The sequence below is a fragment of the Epinephelus fuscoguttatus genome, linkage group LG18, assembly GCF_011397635.1.
Source record: "Epinephelus fuscoguttatus linkage group LG18, E.fuscoguttatus.final_Chr_v1".
NCBI classification, from domain to species: domain Eukaryota; kingdom Metazoa; phylum Chordata; class Actinopteri; order Perciformes; family Serranidae; genus Epinephelus; species Epinephelus fuscoguttatus.
Window position 1 is genome coordinate 5225986 of NC_064769.1, and position 20101 is coordinate 5246086.

Consider the following 20101-nt stretch of genomic DNA (forward strand, 5'->3'; position numbering starts at 1 on the left):
TATGTGATAAATCTCTACATTCTCTGTGATGTGTTAGATTTTTGTAATATTAAGCTGCTATCAGACATACTATGACAACAGAATTCCTGCTACTTTGCAGGCTGTATTATTGAGCCATGTTGGCAAGATGCGAGGGCAGTTTCTGTGATGCCAAGTTTTTCATGGCCTTTTTTGTAATGTCACGTGAGAACTTTATAATGCAATAACCTTGCGCTATGTAACATCCCTTCAGTGGCCTAGTGATCAGGGGGGATAACATATTGCCAAAATATCCCTTTCTTTTTTGTCATACCACTCTTTCTCTTGCTCCATATTTCTTGTCTGTATCTCTACTGTCTCTCAGGCCCAGGCACGAATGCAGGAGTCATCTCAGAAGGTGGAATTGTTAAGTCTCTCCCTGGAGAGACGTTTAAGTGAGTTGCCTCTGGACCATCCCAAGCATGCTGCCATCAAGGAGGAACTAATGTTGAGAACCTCGCCTTCCTACGGCATACCAAAGAAGCAATCCAGTGCTCCTTCCTCTTGCTCTTCTTCCTTCTTCCTCAAACCAGCCAGCCTAACAGGTTGCTACTAATATATTCCATTATATATTAATTTATTGTCTTTGTTAAAAACTTCAGTGGTGGAAAGTATCAAAGTACATTTACTCTCAAGTACTCAAATACTGTCCTCTAAAGGGTACTCGGCTGATTTACAACGAGCTTTGTATCATAACAATATGGATAGTATATGCAAATGAAACATGGTACACTGCCCTCTGCCTAACCAGTGCCTAGATATCCCTGCTCCCCTCCCAGCCAAACTTGTGGGGCAGGCAGATGGAGACAGACGGCCACTGATGGACACCGACCTTAAATGACGTGATGAATGATGTGTTTCTTGAAATGACAGCAGTCAATATAACAACTGAACAATTTTTTTAACTGTACATTGAACTACACATCAGAACATTTCTTTGTTACCATCTTCACCACCCTGGGAGCATTTAAAGAACGCAGAGGAGAATTGTAAACACGCGACTATGTAGAGACAGAAATTACATGCCGTCGTGTAAATAAGATAAATAACATACGGCTATTTGGTTTGTTTAATAAAAGGACAAGGTATAGACCTGTTCTATAGGAAAGGTAACCTTAAATGACTTCTGTTGTGATCTGGCGCTAGATAGAAAATTAAATAAAATAAAATGAACTTGACCTTCAAAGTGGGGGCAGGGGGTGCCCCTAATATAATGGTAGGGGAAACACTGTGTCAGTATTAACAAGATATGTAATAATACTCATCAGTCATAGGGGCCATAGTTTTCTACAGAACAAGTACTTTTACTTTTGATACTTTAAAAACATTTTGCTGATAATACTTTTATACAATTACTTAAGTAGGATTTTGAATGAAGTAATTTTACTCATAACAGAGTGTTCTTACATTGTTGTACTGGTACTTTTACTTATGTAAGAGATCTGAGTACCTCTTCCACCACTGAATAACTTGTCATCTGACCTCATCGTTTTGTGATTTCTAGTACATTTACATTTTCTTCCTCAAGCAGATGATTGTTTTCCATTAAGCTTGAACAGATTCTCAAGGCTGTATTCAATCATTAGGTCGGTTGGAGGTATGTTTGATGGGCTGCCAAGACCTTTTAGAGTCTGTTCCAGGCCGTGGTCGTGTGACCGGTGACTCAGATGGAAAGTCTTTGAAGGTGAGAGCCGGCCTATCAGGACGCAGCACCAATGGCAAGACTACCAAGGCTGATGAGCTGTCCTGTAAGTCAACACTCCAGCTAACAATTTTTTTGTTTGGCTATTTTACTTTCCTTTGTGTAAAGCATGCTGCTATGTTTACATTGTAATTAGTCTGCTTGTTGGCTTATTCATGGTACGTGTTTGTTCGTATTGATGACAAAACTTAATTTATATACATTTATATTAACTACTACTACTACTACTACTACTACTTATAACTTATAGTTATGACTGGTCAAGGTCCCTGCTTGGCCAGCCTTCACAGATGGGGGAGCAGCTTGAGCCCAATGTGTGCTTGTGGAGAGGAGCAAACCATGGAGCATATTATTGAAGCCTGCCCTCTCCAAAGACTAAAAGAAGGTCTAGTCTCCCTCCACAATATAGATCAAGAGGCTACAGCTTGGCTTGAGAAATTTGCATTCGCTAAATAAAACTACTTATAATAGTAATACATTGTATTGAAATTGGTCCTTGTGCCTTCCACAAATCTAACAAAATAATAATAAAAAATTTCTTGAATTAGACATGTGGCCTAGGGTGCCCAGTAGCTCAGCTGTTAGACCAGGCGTTCACTGTACGAAAGCATTGTCCTTGCCACAGCGGCCATGGGTTTATTTCCAGCCCCTGGCCCTTTGTTGCATGTCATCCCTTCCCCCATATCCAGTTGTAGAAACTCATTATTACAACGTTGCAGTTAAACCTCAGCAAACACTCCAAAAACATGAAGAAGAGAAGTGTCTGCAGAATATTCTCTCAGGCTACATACAGCCCCATAAAGCTCTAGTGGATGCTTGGTTGGCACTGAATATCTTAAGTTATTCAATTTGCTACATACATTGAACAAAGGCATATAGTCTCATGAAGTACAGGATGTGGTTAGAAAGATCATGCAGTGCCCCGTCATCCTTAATGTCAGCTGCTGTATCGGGATTGTTTGCTTGCAAGTCCTGGGGGTGGAGGTGGGAGGGTGGGAGATGTCCATTCTTGTCAAATACTTTAATATCTGTATGCCAACACTGCATTGAGTGGTATCAAGTCTGAGACTGATTATTAAAAATTTCCGATACCAGACACACAGACAATGATCACGCCTATGTTCAAATTAAAGCAACTTGTAGTCATGATGCACAAAAAGTCAGAGTAAACCGTTTAGATGACTTAAGTGAGGGAAATCAACTGAATTTGCAAAAGCCCCCAAGTCCACCTCCAGAGAAGGTAGTACCCTTAAACATTTAAGACATTTGACAGCCTGAAAAGAATATTATTTCTTATTGGAGGAGTTTGTGTTTTGAATATTCCAATGCTGTGTTGTTATGGCAGCTAACATTGTATTTTTCTCTTTCTCAAATATCCACACACATCCTGTTCTACCTTTTATTGGTCTCATTGTCAGAGCCTGTATCAGTTTGTGTGTTTGTGTTTGTGTCTCAGCGGAAATAAGTGCTGTGCTGAAAGTGGACAACAGGATAGTGGGGCGCACACACTGGAGACAGCTGGGCAAAGAAGCCTGGGGGCAGAGCTTCAGCATCGAACTGGACCGGGTCAGTGACTTTCACTTCACGTCCAACTAGCAGCTGACATTACAGCTGAGCCAGAACTGCATTTTTCAAATGGTTTCTCCACTAATGTGCTATTAAAGTAAACGTTAAAATTACTGAATTACTGTCCCTTGACTGTGATATAGCAGTGTTACAATATATTAATTTTGAAAGAGCCGTTTTTCAAATGATACGAAGTCTTTGGCAGATAATTTTTTTTTTTTTTTTTTAGATATTCAGGGTTTCCACATTGTGAAAAACTTGGAAAAGTCATGGAACATTAGAATCAAATTTTCCAGGCCTGGAAAAGTTATGGATATTATATTTTCTGTAGATGTTGATGTAATGTATGCTCTAATATACCATCATGTAAGTTTCTTCATTTTCTCCCCTCGTTCCGTCTCTCCCTTTATGTGTGCCAGCTAGCTAAAATTATGTTTAAAGAGAGTTTGAATCTAGTGTGTTTGAAAAATGTTGGGCAAACAGGGCAAGAAAAAAATGTATTATGGGTCCTTTAAAAGTCATAGAAAAGTCTTGAAATTTTGTCCAGGAAAATATGTGGGAACCCTCAATATTTCTTTTTGTCATGAGCTCTGGGTAGTGACTGAAAGAGTGAGATTGCGGATACAAGCGGCCAAAATGAATTTCCTCCGTGGGTTGGCTGGGCTCAGCCTTAGAGATAGTGTGAGGAGCTCAGACATCCAGAGGGATCTCAGAATAGAGCCGCTGCTCCCTCGTGTCGAAAGGGGCCAATTGAGTTCGTCGGGCATCTGATCAGGATGCCTCCTGAAAGCTTCGGTTAGAGGTGTGCCATGCCTGTCCAACTGGTAGGAGGCCCAGCAGGGGTGTAAATAAAAACTTTTTTTTTCTTTTCTTTTCTTTTCTTTTCTTTTCCTCTCTTTTCTTTTCTCTTTTCTTTTCTTGGTCTTTTTTGGAAAATTGTCTAATCTATAACAACATTTTATGCTTCTTCTACATGGACTAGAAAAAAACGTGAATAAATTAAATATATATATAAAAAATATTCAATTAGATAATGACATAAAATATTTGAGTAATTTGTTATTTCTTTGTTATTTTTGTCATATACATGTATACGATTATGATTGTTGGGCAACATGTATGTTACTGTTGCCTAATGTCATGTCTATTTGATCTTGTGACAAGACGATATGATCCAGCAGCTTGTTCAGGTGCAAAACCTGTCAGGACTGACAAGCTGAGCACATCTGCAAGTCCAGTGAGCAGTCATGTCTTTTAAACAGAAAAGCGGCAGTAAGAAAAGACAAGAGACACAAACAGAAGGAAAAAATAGCAAAGCTCCCTAAATTAGATTCCTTTTCTTTTGTTATAAACATTTGTTTGTGCATGCGTGCGTGCGTGCGTGTAATATCCGGAGTACTTCCAGCTTTAACTCAAAACCGAAACTGTTTCAAACATTTGTTTACAAACTCTTACACTACTAGTGCAGTATAATCTAAGTTTCATTCATCCAGTTGTATGCTCAGAACCTCCCAAACACTTGAAACTTCTCTAAAACATTACAATATAAACACTTCTGCCTTTCAATAGTGCACTCTTAGTGTGCCTTAGCACACACTTGTGTTTGAGCTCTGCTTAAGCAGACTCCTAGTTCACTGTTGAGGCATGCGAGAAAAACGTTTTCTTCAGGAATTCAACATAACACACAATTAGTAATTATATACAGTACAGTATTGTATTTGCAGCAAGAAAAATTTTCAGGTTATCTACCTAACTATAGAACAGCTGTGTTCTTCCACATTTAAATGTGCTGATGTTGGAAGTACTATAGTTGTTGTGATTTTCTTGTCTTGTCGCCTCCCTCTTCATTCCACTATTACAGTGTTGCTCACCCTCTTGACTAAATAGTTTATTGCAAAATGTCATCTCAATCTCCCCTAATGGTGAACATCTGTTAACAGCCCAAGAACCATCACACAGAGCCTTGACATCTTGTCCCTCAGTGAGTCATAATGGCCAAGTATGTCTTTGATACTCCGTCAGCCTCCTACTCCACTCATGTAATCCCTCTGCTAATCCTTTGACATTTGCTCTAATCTGGTTTTACTCATACACACCCAGCATCCCTGTGTAAGACTCAGGTTTAGCATCCCGGCTCTAATTCTCTCTGTTTAACAGTGAGCCTTAAACTTTTTAAAGGGGAAGTCACTGATTTTATACATACAGGTCAGTTCACTAATTATAGGGAGTACTGCACAGCCTGTAAAAACAGTTTTATAATTTATTCTGCAGCTCTGGAGGAGCTTCGTGAAGTCTGATAAAATCTCATCTCATCTCATCTCAAAATCTGTTACAGCTCGAGATCCAAAACAGAAAATGGGTGTCTCTGCGGGACCCAAACTGAATTTAGAATGTATATGAAATGTATTTTTCAGCATCAGCATCTCTCTCTCCCTCTCCTCTTTTGCCATGTACACGCAGGCAAGAGAGAGTTACTATGGTTAGCTTGTAAATTTCTTGAGGACCACTTATCCAAACAATTTCACACTTGACACTGAGCTTGAAACATTTGAGTTTGTTACATATACAGCCCAGGTCTCCCTTCTTTATCTGTTGTGAAGACATGTTCAGTAGAGTACCTTTGGCTCAAATCTCTGCAGAGCCCTAAAGCCTGGCCCCCACCACGGCACAGAGCCACAGAGGGCTGTTGGCTTGTTAATTCAAAGTTTATTATTGAACCTGTCGCACTTCCAAATCACACCAATTTCACCAGTGCATGCCCCTGAGCCCTAATGACTATACCTGCCAAGTGTGAAGTAGACTGGATGAATGGTTCCTGAGATATATGAAGGACATCTATACATACATACATACATACATACAGTACAGGCCAAGAGTTTGGACACACCTTCTCATTCAATGCGTTTTCTTTATTTTCATGACTATTTACATTGTAGATTCTCACTGAAGGCATCAAAACTATGAATGAACACATGTGGAGTTATGTACTTAAGAAAAAAAGGTGAAATAACTGAAAACATGTTTTATATTCTAGTTTCTTCAAAATAGCCACCCTTTGCTCTGATTACTGCTTTGCACACTCTTGGCATTCTCTCCATGAGCTTCAAGAGGTAGTCACCTGAAATGGTTTTCCAACAGTCTTGAAGGAGTTCCCAGAGGTGTTTAGCACTTGTTGGCCCCTTTGCCTTCACTCTGCGGTCCAGCTCACCCCAAACCATCTCCATTGGGTTCAGGTCCGGTGACTGTGGAGGCCAGGTCATCTGCCGCAGCACTCCATCACTCTCCTTCTTGGTCAAATAGCCCTTACACAGCCTGGAGGTGTGTTTGGGGTCATTGTCCTGTTGAAAAATAAATGATCGTTCAACTAAACGCAAACCGGATGGGATGGCATGTCGCTGCAGGATGCTGTGGTAGCCATGCTGGTTCAGTGTGCCTTCAATTTTGAATAAATCCCCAACAGTGTCACCAGCAAAATACCCCCACACCATCACACCTCCTCCTCCATGCTTCACAGTGGGAACCAGGCATGTGGAATCCATCCGTTCACCTTTTCTGCGTCTCACAAAGACACGGCGGTTGGAACCAAAGATCTCAAATTTGGACTCATCAGACCAAAGCACAGATTTCCACTGGTCTAATGTCCATTCCTTGTGTTTCTTGGCCCAAACAAATCTTTTCTGCTTGTTGCCTCTCCTTAGCAGTGGTTTCCTAGCAGCTATTTGACCATGAAGGCCTGATTCACGCAGTCTCCTCTTAACAGTTGTTCTAGAGATGGGTCTGCTGCTAGAACTCTGTGTGGCATTCATCTGGTCTCTGATCTGAGCTGCTGTTAATTTGCCATTTCTGAGGCTGGTGACTCGGATGAACTTATCCTCAGAAGCAGAGGTGACTCTTGGTCTTCCTTTCCTGGGTCGGTCCTCATGCGTGCCAGTTTCGTTGTAGCGCTTGATAGTTTTTGCGACTCCACTTGGGGACACATTTAAAGTTTTTGCAATTTTCCGGACTGACTGACCTTCATTTCTTAAAGTAATGATGGCCACTCGTTTTTCTTTACTTAGCTGATTGGTTCTTGCCATAATATGAATTTTAACAGTTGTCCAATAGGGCTGTCGGCTGTGTATTAACCTGACTTCTGCACAACACAACTGATGGTCCCAACCCCATTGATAAAGCAAGAAATTCCACTAATTAACCCTGATAAGGCACACCTGTGAAGTGGAAACCATTTCAGGTGACTACCTCTTGAAGCTCATGGAGAGAATGCCAAGAGTGTGCAAAGCAGTAATCAGAGCAAAGGGTGGCTATTTTGAAGAAAGTAGAATATAAAACATGTTTTCAGTTATTTCACCTTTTTTTGTTAAGTACATAACTCCACATGTGTTCATTCATAGTTTTGATGCCTTCAGTGAGAATCTACAATGTAAATAGTCATGAAAATAAAGAAAACGCATTGAATGAGAAGGTGTGTCCAAACTTTTGGCCTGTACTGTACATACATACAGAGATTCCTTGTTTTATCGTGAGATGAAGTGATTCTGGTAATAATGCAGTCTTCTGAAAATAAGATCATAAAAACTTATTAACTGTTGTAATGTGTTTGCTGATCTAGTCCAGGGAGCTTGAAATTGCCGTGTTCTGGAGAGACTGGCGAGCCTTAAGTGGGGTGAAGTTCCTGCGGCTGGAGGATTTCCTGGATAACCATCGACATGGCATGTGTCTCCAGCTGGAACCTCAGGGCATCCTCTTCATCGAGGTTCTTCATTTCATACCTATGAATGAATGAATGAATGAATGAATGAATGAATGAATGTGTTGTGTCTGAAATCATGCCCAGCAGTAATTATTTATTTTCCGATGACACAGCCACTAATACCAATGCTACATCAGTCCCACTGTATCCACGAATCACAATCAGCTCCTCTGTTTATTTTCAGGTGACATTTATCAATCCTGTTATTGAGCGGCGCTCCAAACTCCAGAGGCAGAGGAGAATATTCCCTAAAGCAAAAGGTATTTATGAATACTGTATTTGGTCAGTTATTTCTTCAGATGTTATTTATTTCTTAATGTAGATTGTATTATTATTTGTGCTTGTTCTAGAAGTTTTGTCCAGGTGAACAGTGGCATCATACTAAAATCAGTTTTACAATAAATAACATGGCTCTAAGCCACACATTTAAAACACTAAATAAAATAATAATAATAAAAATTACACATAAATTATAACTTGGATGATCAGCGTACACATCCAAATTTCCCAGAAGCATCATTTTTAATATTAATGTGGTTGCTTATATTTTTACGTTTTTAAATGACCATGAATAAATTTCACATTTCATTAATTGCAAGCCTGAGATTGTAATTAAAACATCAAAAGGTTATGTTCAGCTCACTCATTAACATACTTGGTGGAAAATATCACTAAATCCCACGCAGTTTATTCAAAGAAGATTTCATTTCCCTTTTAGAAAAGTGCAAAAACAGATAATAAACCATGGTATATTTACCTTTATCTCTTATTTGGAGAACAAACTCTGTAAAGATCACTATTGTAACAAAATTTTTATTTGTTTTAAGCGACACCTATTACCACCACTTACACACCAATCATTTCTAAAGGCATTCAAACAGAACATTTCCTCCTTTAATTGAAATAATAAATCAGCTCGCATTAGGAGAGGGTTTATGAAAAGACTAAAAGACCTAGGTGGTCTGTCTTATCAAAGTCAGACTAACACACCCAGATAATGTGATTGGGAATCAAATTACTCCTTGGACCCAAACTGGCCAAGGCACTCTACACATGCTCCACAGTTTCTGGCCCAGGCTTTGACCTGGAAGTCCCATAGCATTAAATGTGTAACAGAAGAAGAAACCGGTAATAACATTGCAAAATCTACATCCAGAGTCGTGCATTTTTGGACAGACGAGGAGACACAGTTCATGCTGTGGCAGCTGAAAGAGGTAAATATTTTAAAATACATGGATGGGAGAAAAACATGGAATGGCGATTGTTTGGTCTGTGACGTAATAGACCAACCGGAAAAAGGTCCAATACTAACAAGCTGAAAGGAGGCATATCACCACCAATCGTAGCAAAGTTGGATATACTTCGGTCAATAAATCGACTCCCCTCCCATGTTTGTATACTGGGACAAGGACAAAAGGCCAATTAAATGGCCTAGTTGAGCTACTTAACTGTGCATGTAAACATACTGAGTGTTATCTCCCTGTGGCTAAAGGACTGGAATGGTAAAGCTCCCGTGTGGCTCCAGATTGATACCACCACAAGCAAGTCACTTTCACTCACTCCCTGATTTTTGCTTTGCAGTCTTTGCCATTGTTAATATTTCATTGGAAATATAATTGTAACCCAATCATAAACAGTTCAAAAAGTAGTAAGCAGTTGATTACAAATAGTAAACAATAACCTTTCCAACCATCTTTATTAGATAAAGGCTTCAAAATTTGGTATGATAAGGGTTTACATAGCACTGGGACCTGTATATTGATAGCCTAATACTTTTATCTAAACAATTTGCTACCATTACCTTGCCTGGATTCTTCGTTAAAGGTCAATATGTTAAATAAGGGTGGGGTTTTAATGATTTCTGCTCAGATTATGAATAGATATAATACCTCTTTATCTCATGTTCGACAACAATGGGAAGATGATCTAGAGATCCTGCTTAGATGAGGAATGTGACATGGTTCTTTGTGGGTTTATTTGTCTTCTCAATGCTCAAGACATGCTTTAATACAGATTAAAGTGTTGCATTGGCTACCCTTTTCTAAAGCCAAACCTCTGAGATTATTCCCAAACACAACCTGAATATGTGACAGGTGTAAACAGATCCCAGTGGTCATCTACCATATGTTTTTGTCTTGCATAATACTTGTCCCTTTCTGGTTATGCTTACTATGCCTCTGCGTCAGCAATAGCCGTGACCGGAAGAATTGTGTTTTTGCTTTGTCCATCCATCCATCCATCCATCCATCCCATCCCTATGAACACAATATCTAGAGAACACCCCAAGGGAATTTGTTCAGCTTTAGCACAAATGTTCACTTGGACTTAACAATGAACTGATTACATTTTGGTGGACAAAGGTCAAGGTCTGTGTGACCTCATCTGTCTCATTGTTGTGAATGTGATATCTAAGAATGCCATGAGGGAATTAGATGACACTAATCTTGGGTGTCCTCCTTGAAACTGTGCTGATTGTATAGATCTTCTCTGCTGTCATGGGGGAGATGGGTGTGAGGCATCCATGTTTTTCATAGATAAAGATGTAAACTGTAAGAGAAACTTGACTGGTGCGCAGAGACATACAACCACGGGGTAGTCATTCTCGTTTGAAACCATTTTCAAGACTTATGGTTATAATATTATGCCTTCTCCTACAATTGCTATTTTTGGTATGTTCACAGTTCCAGATAATTCTAATATCCCTGCTCACTTACAGAAGGTCATTGCCTTTTCCTCCCTATTAGCTAAATGCTCAATTCTATTTAAATGGAAGGATGTAACCTTTTATCACACAGCCAATGGATCAAAGATATGATGCAGACAGGCGGCTATGGCTCAGAGGTAGAGCGGGTCGTCCACCAATTGAAAGATCAGCAGTTCGATCCCGGGCTCCTCCAGGCTGCATGTCGAAGTGTCCTTGAGCAAGATACTGAAACCCAAATTGCTCCCAATGGCTGTTCCATCGGTGTGTGAGTGTGTTAAAAAACTGAGTAGCAGGTGGCACCTTGTATGGTAGCCTCAGCCACCAGTGTATGAATGTGTGTGTGAATGGGTGAATGTGACTCGTAGTGTAAAAAGCGCTTTGAGTGGTCACTAGATGACCAGAAAGGTGCTATACAAATACAGGTCCATTTACCATTACCATCAAGCTAAAAATAAGATATGGCTCCATTAAGAAAAACTTGGGATTCATTCATGAACTATTTGAATAGTCTACCTCACCTGAAACTATGAAGTTATACCTCTACTGGTGGTCCATCTTATATGTACTTAAATACTCTATGAAGCATGTTTCTTTGTTTGTTTTTCATTTCTTTTTACATTTCTGTACATCTTAGGTTAATGTCTTGTATGATAAACTGAAAAATCTTGATAAAGAAAACTAAAACTAAACTAAAACTAAAACTAAACTTAAAAAAAGGTGAATCTGACACCAGTTTTTTTCAAAAGTAGCTTAAAGTGTTTCAGTATACAATACATATTGTCTCCAATTCTCCTTACAGGGAAGGACTTCATGCGTGCTGCCCAGATGAACATGAACTTTGCCACTTGGGGTCGTTTGATGATGAGCATCCTGCCTCCCTGCAGCTCCCTGGAGCCCATGAGCCCTCCATTAGCAGGCCCTTACAATGGCTCCCCATCATCCACCACTTCTCCGGCACGGTAAGGATCTGTGGTGTCTGTACACACTTTGACCCAGAAACATCTCTTTGTCACATCTATGAAAGAGCTGTTACGAAAGTGAGCTATTAACTTCTCTGCTCAGCTTTCCAACGGTGACTTGAGGCTGTTTTTCCACCCACTCATGATATCTGAGACTAGAGAGAATGTGACTTCAGTGGAGGGCTGATAGCAACATTATCACTGACCTGCATTCAGAGTTAAGAGAACTAAGACACAGTGGTTGTATAATAAGAATATCAAATAGGTTATAAAAATGAACATTATTGAAGCATAACAGCATAAATATATTTTATTTTTCTTATTGTCAACAAATCCCATATGCAGAGCCAAACAACCAATAAAAGTATCTACTAACAAGTATTATGTGTGTGTCAAAGCCTGATACATCAGTGATAGCCTGAGTGTCAGACTGAAGCTCCCAGAACCTTCAGTCTGACATGGCTTCCTTTGAAGGCGATTTAAGGGGAGAGAATTTGATTTTTCCCTAACCAATCAGTAGAGATCAACGACTCACCCAGAATCTGACGTCATTAGTATCCATGCCTCGGGGGTGCCGAAAACAAGCGAGCATTGCCCGTTTAAAATGTCTCCGTCGTCGTGCACGCCCAGCTGCATTGCCGTTAAATCCAGTTTAGCAGCTTCCTTAATTTGGTCCTCCATTAACGCGAGTAGTGGTGAAATACCTCAATAGCATCGTTAATGTGGTCTGTAGGATCTGTAGCAGTCGCCATTGTTGCTATCCTCACCAGTTACCCACCGGCGTACAGCTTGACATCAGCGTGGCGCTGATTGGCTAATCGCTAGACCCCTGGCGTTCATTGATCCGTCCATCGTTTGGACGAGATAAATCGCAAATTCATTGAAGTATGCCAGACCAGAGATGCAAGCCTACTCAGTTGACTGGGTGGGGTCTATGGTCTGGAACCAGGCTACATCAGTGAGTCACTCTGTGTCACTGGGTGACATGTTCCTTCATTACCATGAACACACACACTGTTTATTTTGACTCAATCCCACACACACACACATTGACCTGCTGCCCTAAATACCCAGTACAGCAGCAAATGTGCATTCATTTGCCACTGAAAATAGTCCACAATAATCAGAATCAGTTGAGCTTTGATGGTCAAGCACGTTAACACATATAAAGAATTTGGCTTAGTTTTTGATACCTCCTCACCAGTGATAGCTGTGGCCGGAGGCATTATGTTTTGGGGTTGTCTGTCCGTCCGTCCCATTCTCATGAACACAATATCTCGAGAATGCCTTGAGGGAATTTCTTCAAATTTGGCACAAATGTCCACTTAAACTCAAGGAAGAACCGATTAGATTTTGGGGATCATAGGTCAAAGGTCAAGGTTGTTGTGACCTCATCTGTCTCATTTCTCATGAATATTATGTCTCAAGAATGCCTTGAATTTTTTCAAATTTGGCAGAAACATTCTCCCAGACTCAAGGATGAATTGATTAGATTTGGTGGTCAAAGGTTGAAAATCAAGGTCACTGTGACATTGCATCTATCTCATTCTTGTGAATGTGATATCTCAAGAACATTTTGAGGGAATTTCCTCAAACTGGCACAAACGTCCATTCGGACTCAACAATGAACTCATTAGATTTGGGTTTTCATAGGTCAAAGGTCAAGGTCACTGTGACTTTGTCCATTGTATTATAAACGCGATGTCTCAAGAACTCCTGGAGGGAATTTCTTCAAATTTGGCACAGATATCTAAATTGGACTCAAGGATAAAATGATTAGACTTTGGTTCTTAGGATTGTTAATGGCTCCCTACATTCTGGTATCCTCCCCTCATGTCTCAAACGCACTATTGTAACATCACTGTTAAAAAGAATAATTTTGATCCACTTGTTTTTGAGAATTACGGACAAACCTTCCATTTTTGGGGAAAATTCTTGAAAAAGTTGTTTACAGTCAACATATGTATCTTCATCAGGCAAAAAACCTGGTGAAGGTCTAGTACCAAAACGTCGCTAATAAATTATATATTGCAAGTTACACAATGCAACTTTTTAGACTTAGATAGTAAAGATTTTTTTTACAGCTTAATCATAACAAAGAGATTCTGTACATAGGACCAAAGGCTTTGAGGAATGAAATCCAATTCTTTGTTAACTCCCCAGTGTGAAAAACCATGTGGGCATGTCAAAAATTTGGTTGTGATTTTAGATGCTGATCTTAGCTTCCAGAATCACATCTCTAATATTTCTAAGACTGCCTTTTATCACCTCAGAAATAGATCAAAAGTTAGATGCTTCTTGTCTCAGTTAGACTCCAGTAGGCTGGATTACTGTAATGCACGAAGCATCAATGTTTTCACAGACATGGATGTAAACTGTACCTGCAACTTGACAGGTTCAAGGAGGCATACAACCCCGAGGTGGTAATTCTAGTTGTTCATTGCTCTCAATGTATTTACACAGAAACTGACATAATAGCAAAAGAGGACAACAAAGCAAAACAAATAAACATAAAGAATACACAGGATTGATATGTACATTGGTACGTGAAAATAAATACTAAAAATATGACTTGCATATGTGTACAAGTCAAGTGTTCTTATCGGTTGTAAATCTTATAAACTGTGCAAAGAAATAAAGACAGAGTGGATATACATGAACTGGATGATTATGTAGAGTATGTACATGTAATACTAGAGAACTAATATACAGTGGTGGAAAAAAGTTTTCGGAAACCCTTAAAATTTTACACAATCTCAAATATTATCATGAAATATTTGTGGAAAAATCTTTTTTGTGTTTCAAAAGGTGTGGCTGCATTAAACAGATACAAACAAATACAAATTATATTTTTTTTGTTTATTGTTTACAAGAAAAACTAACAAAACTAAATTCTTGACAGTTTCAATATGTCAGTTCTCAACATTGTCGGTATCAAAGTCAACAAATAACAGAATGTGTTCAAAACTGAACAAAAAATAAATAAACCATCACATCATCAAATTAATATGTAGTAGTCCTGCCATTGGCACGTAGTAGAGCTCTAATCCTGGCTGGCATGTTCCCCACGAGCCTTTCACACTGTTGAGGGGTAATCTTGTCCCATTCTTCTTGAATTACTGCTTTTAATTCTTCTAAATTCATTGGTTTATACTTTGAAACAGACCTTTGATAATCCACCACAGATTTTCAATGGGGCTCATGGCCGGGGATTGAGCTGGCCACTCTAAGACCTGGATACTGTGCTCCTGCAGCCAAGTTCTACTGGCCTTGGATGTGTGGCAAGGGGCATTATCTTGTTGAAACATCCAGTTTTTACCTCGACGGAACAGTGCACGCGCAGAAGGGAGCATGTGGGTTACAATACTTGGTAGAGTTCAATGTGCCATCACAGACAGTGAGATGACCAACACCAGCAGCACTCATGCATCCCCAAACCATGATACTGCCTCCACCATGCTTGACAGTAGGTACTGTACATGCTGGAGATAATGCTTCGCCTGGCCTTCTGCGACTCACATTAGTAGGAGGAAGATAAAGCTGGAAACTGGACTCATCTGACCACAAAATCTTCTTCCAGTTCCTGGCTGTCCAGTTCTTGTGTGCCTGGGCCCAACAACGCCGGGCTAACCTCTGTCTCTCATTGATCAGGGGCTTCTTGATAGCCTTGTAGGACCTTAAGCCATGATCTAAAAGTCGGCCACGTACAGTGTGGGTGGAACACTGGACACCAGTTTGGTTTGACCACTGCTGCTGAAGCTCCTGTGATGTCATTCGGCGGTTTTGCCTGCACATGCAGATCAGGATGCGGTCATTTCTTGCTGAAGAAACCCTTGGACGCCCAGATCTTGGTTTGTCTTCCAAGCTGTTGGTTCGTCTGTATTTCTGCAGAGTGTATCCAACTGCTGAAGGACTGCATCTGCACTTCCTGGCTATATGGCAGCAGCTGTACCCTTCCTGGCTGAGAATCTTTATCTTCAGGCATGTTTCCTGCGTTAGGTTCCTTGTTTTAGCCATTTTTGTGTCTGAAGAACTTTCAAATGTGCTGGCTTTATGTAGACATGAAGCTTGGCAACAAAAATTGTGTCTTTTAATAAAAAGAACGACCTTCATCACTGGTACCAAAATGACCCAATACTCAAAATTTCTTATGTATTTTTATGGAACCAATCAGTTTTTAATGGCTTTTTTAGGATTTATTTAGTATTTTTGCTGTGACTGTACTAAAAGAAATTGCACTTGAAGACCTAAGAGTGATTCTTAATGCAATATTTCACAAATGCATGGGGTGTCCAAAAACTTTTTTCCACCACTGTATATTAAAAAAACTAATTCTTGACTAGTAAACCTTTTTTGTTTGCTTGTTTGTCCTAGTGTGTGTTTGGGGGGTTTCTTCATAAAGACACAAGTAGGCAGACCTGTGTTTTATAATGTGGCAGTGTGTAAGTGGTTTTGAGACAGTAACTTGAGTCTGAGTGTTATAGACCTGCAGCTCAAAGTAATTAAGAAAAAGCAAGATGCATCACTGAAAGTAGCCAACAATACTAACATCAGCACAACCATAAGACAGTGCTTAAACAGCAGTAGTGGCATTGTTAAAGCTTTTACCCTTGGTTTTTCAGAGAACCTGTGAATCTAAACCTTGCGGAAGAACAGCCTAGCAGATCTCCACATCGCATGAGAAAGAACACTAAAGACTCTCCACTGGTAAGTAAGTCCAGTGGCCTGTCTCAATGACTAATGCTTTAACAGCAAGAATAGTTATACAAAGATTAATACCAGTAAAACAAAGGGTTAATGGCAGAGTCAATCAATCAATTTACTTTGTTTATATTAAAATTTAGGTCATAATCTAGAGCAGTGGTTTTGTTCCATAATTTTTGTTTCTGTTGCTCTCCAAAAGCAACTGTTTTTAAAATTAATTTTCCATTTTTTCTTGTTTGAGTGTTTCAGTTGATGTGTCAGTTTATTTCTATTGTCTGATAAAACCAGGGTCCTGCTGAGAATAAGAGCCCAAAGCCCAAACGACAGCCCTCGGTTCATCCACCCCCACAGTAAGTCATACTGAGCAGGAATGTGGAAAGTTTGTATTGTTGTTTGTAATTATTTTTAAAGAGATAGTTTGGGGTTTTTGAAGTGGGGCTGTATGAGGTACATATCTATGGTCAGTGCATTACCTCTATAGATGGTGGTCAGTGCGCCCCCAGTTTGGAATAACAGGCAGGAGTCCCATCAGAGAAGATGATAATTAGAAAAACTGCCAGCAGTAAATAATTAGAAAACTTTGAAAATGGTAAGGAAGTCTTCATTTGCAAAAAAGTTAGTGCACTTTTGTTCTCTCATGCAGCAGAGACGAAGGACTACAGATGGGAGATTTCAACTGCATTTCAGTCCTGGGGAGAGGTCACTTTGGTAAGGTACGCATGTACACTAACTTGTTCTACCTGAAAAAATATCAGGAGCAGGGAGCACCCGAGTACTCGGTTAGTGAAAAATGAAGGTTAAGAGGTGTCCTAGTGAGTTGGAGATTGACCATGCAATCCCATCTTACCCAGTCCAAGTGTGTCGTTTTTGCATGTCTTCCCTCAGCTCCTGTCTCTCACTTACAATAATTTTTTAAAGAGAAGATATAAATGTTAATATGCATTATACATTTCTCCTCTACCTTGTGACTGATCAAAGGTGCTGCTAGCTGAGTATAAGAAGTCGGGCAAACTGTACGCCATCAAAGCCCTGAAGAAAGGAGACATTGTGACACGTGACGAAGTTGATAGGTAAGCGATCCCTCAACTAGCTCACTTAAAATGTCATCATAGTGTCAATGCTTCTTTCCACTCCGCTATGCTCCTAATGGATAGCATGTAAGTATGTGCTTGCGCCAGGGGTCTGTATCACAAAGTAAGTTCAACTTAGTCTGGCTTCACTGAGCCTAACATCAGTAATCCTATCATGAAGCTGGCTGTCACCTGGCTCTGTTAACTCATCCTTGTGAATACAATATCTCAAGAGCACTTTCATCAAATTTGGCACAAATGCTGACATGGACTTGAGGATGAACTGATTAGATTTTGGTGGTCAAGGGTCAAAGATCAAGGCTGCTGTGTCCTTTTATCCATCTCATTTTGTATGAATGCAATATCTCAAGAAAAGCTTGAGAGAAATTCTGAACGTTTTAGTTACTATGAAATCAGTAATAGAAGGATGCTTTATTTGAGCCAGCAATAGCCATGACTGGAGGCATTATATTTTCGGGTTGTCCGTACATGTACATTTGTCTCATAATTGTGAACACGATATCTCAAGAACACCTCGAGGGAGTTTCTTCAAATTTGATACAAATGCCCACTTGGACTCAATGATGAACTGATTAGTTTTTGGTAGTCATAGGTCAAAGGTCAAGGTAACTGTGACCTTGTTTGTCTAATTTTTGTGAACGTTACAAACACATTGACCCAAAAATAATACAATGCAGTACAAACACCAAATAAGTGTCTTCAAGTTAGGGATTCTTTTAGTTGGTGTCTTGTCTCATATAGATGTTCTGTTTTTCCAGTTCTTTTTAAATGTATTGTCTTTGACTCTTAAAATGTATGTCAACTTTTCATCACTAAAATTTCTTGGACAATTTCTAGCCAGTGTTCCTGCTCCTGCTTCCCCACTACTCGGACCTTATTTGAATTAGAAAAGAAACAATAAAAGAAATAAAAATAATTAAGTGACCTTCAAAGTCAAAATTGGACACACAGTGTTGTCTCATCCTCTTACTCTTGTCATATGAATATAAAGATATGCAAGAAAATGACTGAAATTATTTGGACCATTTATATTAATTTAAGATTCACACCACAAACACTTCAGAAAGAGTCCGCATACCATGACAAAGTAAAAACTACTTGAGTGGGATCTGCTCAAACTCTTGTAATCTTTCTCTTACTCGATGCTCAGTCTCGTTTCTGTCCTTTCTCCTCTCCGTGGTGCTCTGCCATGTCGACCCGTGAAGAAGGAACTCCATCTCGGAGTCCAGATCCTCTGCACTGCTTCACAGTGTCTCCATGGTGTATCCTCTCCCCCTCAGCACCTGCGTGGCATCTTGTGCACTATCGTATGTGCGTGTTCCTGAGTCCCAGTGAATGTGCATCTTGTCCAACGGAGTCTGGAAGCAGACACCTTTTTCCTTCAGGGCCCTCTTTACTCCCGTGTACGCCTTGTGTTTCTGGACAATCTCCATTGTGTAGTCATGGTCAAATGAGAAACGCTGCCCTATGATCATTATGTTCTTTCCTCAGGCTGTTTTCAACACCATTTTGATATTAAACTCCAGGACATACCACTATGGATCTGGGTGGTGCATTCTGATCTGCTTTACAAGCCAGAGCTCTATGGGCCCACTTGATCTGTAGGTTGGTGTCCATGAGTGCAAGTTCAGTTTTCAAAAGTTGCTCTGCAAAATCACAATATCCTTCTTTATCCCCGGGTACTCCATAGATGCGGAATTTTTTTCATTGATTTAATTAAGGCATCTTTCATAGCCATGTTAATTGTCTCCATCTCATCAATTTGAGCCTCTGCTTCTTTCAGTCTAGTTCCATAGGCCTGGATTCATATGGAATTAGCCGACAGTTTTTTTTCCTCATCTTGGGCCTGGAAACTCCACATTAATAGCTAAAAGCCTATGTTAAAACTTGCATGGTGTTTGCAGTGTTAATTTCTTTGGCGAAAACTATTAGGAAAATTCTTCATCAACAACCTTTTTAACAAGACAAAAACTATGATGACAAGCTAAAAATAGAAATTGATGATTAAAAGTGAGACAAAATCTATGTCTCATTTTCATAGATGAGATGTTATGAAAATGTTAGTGGTGGACCATGGGACATTGAAAGCTAAGAAAGGCCATGCTTGTAACTATCTTCAAATGCAGCGTTAGCAACAGGCTGATGGACTCCAGTAAATAGTTGGCACCAGCATGTTTCACCAGCCAGCAGAAACACTCAGACAGGAGCAGAGTCAGCTGTTGGTGCAAGTTGTGAGCTGTAATTCAGCAGTAAATAATCAGCTGTGTGTGTCTGACTGTGGATGGTGGAAGTGTTGAATGGATTTGTGGAGTTTGTTAGTAACAGCGATGGCTGTTAACAGCTCTGCTTGTTAGCTGCTGAATGTCAGCAGAGCAAGCAGCCACTGGCCACCAGACTTCACAGCTGATCCCCGCAGGACTCAGATTCACACTGTCTTGGGAAGATTTATGGTTTGATGCTTGTTAACAGGCAGGTAGGAGGCTCAGTTACAGTTGTGCTGTAAGTAAACAGTCTGAACTCAGATCAGTTTTCGCTGACAGAGATGAATGTTTGGTCTTAATCACCAACTCTATGAGAGGACACAAGTTTAAATCTCCAGACTAACAT

At 39.9% G+C, this 20101-nt stretch overlaps 1 protein-coding gene across 2 annotated transcripts in view; it reads left to right on the forward strand.

Annotated features, from left to right (window-relative positions):
* Window positions 1-20101, forward strand: part of pkn3 (protein kinase N3) — a 42059-nt gene that overhangs the window by 14883 nt on the left and 7075 nt on the right. For both annotated transcript variants that reach the window (XM_049604010.1, XM_049604011.1), the window contains 10 exons: window positions 344-563; window positions 1605-1766; window positions 3177-3286; window positions 7896-8039; window positions 8221-8296; window positions 11540-11699; window positions 16322-16406; window positions 16692-16753; window positions 17047-17116; window positions 17382-17473. In XM_049604010.1, coding sequence (XP_049459967.1) covers window positions 344-563; window positions 1605-1766; window positions 3177-3286; window positions 7896-8039; window positions 8221-8296; window positions 11540-11699; window positions 16322-16406; window positions 16692-16753; window positions 17047-17116; window positions 17382-17473 — 1181 coding nt within the window. The remainder of the gene's footprint in view (window positions 1-343; window positions 564-1604; window positions 1767-3176; window positions 3287-7895; window positions 8040-8220; window positions 8297-11539; window positions 11700-16321; window positions 16407-16691; window positions 16754-17046; window positions 17117-17381; window positions 17474-20101) is intronic.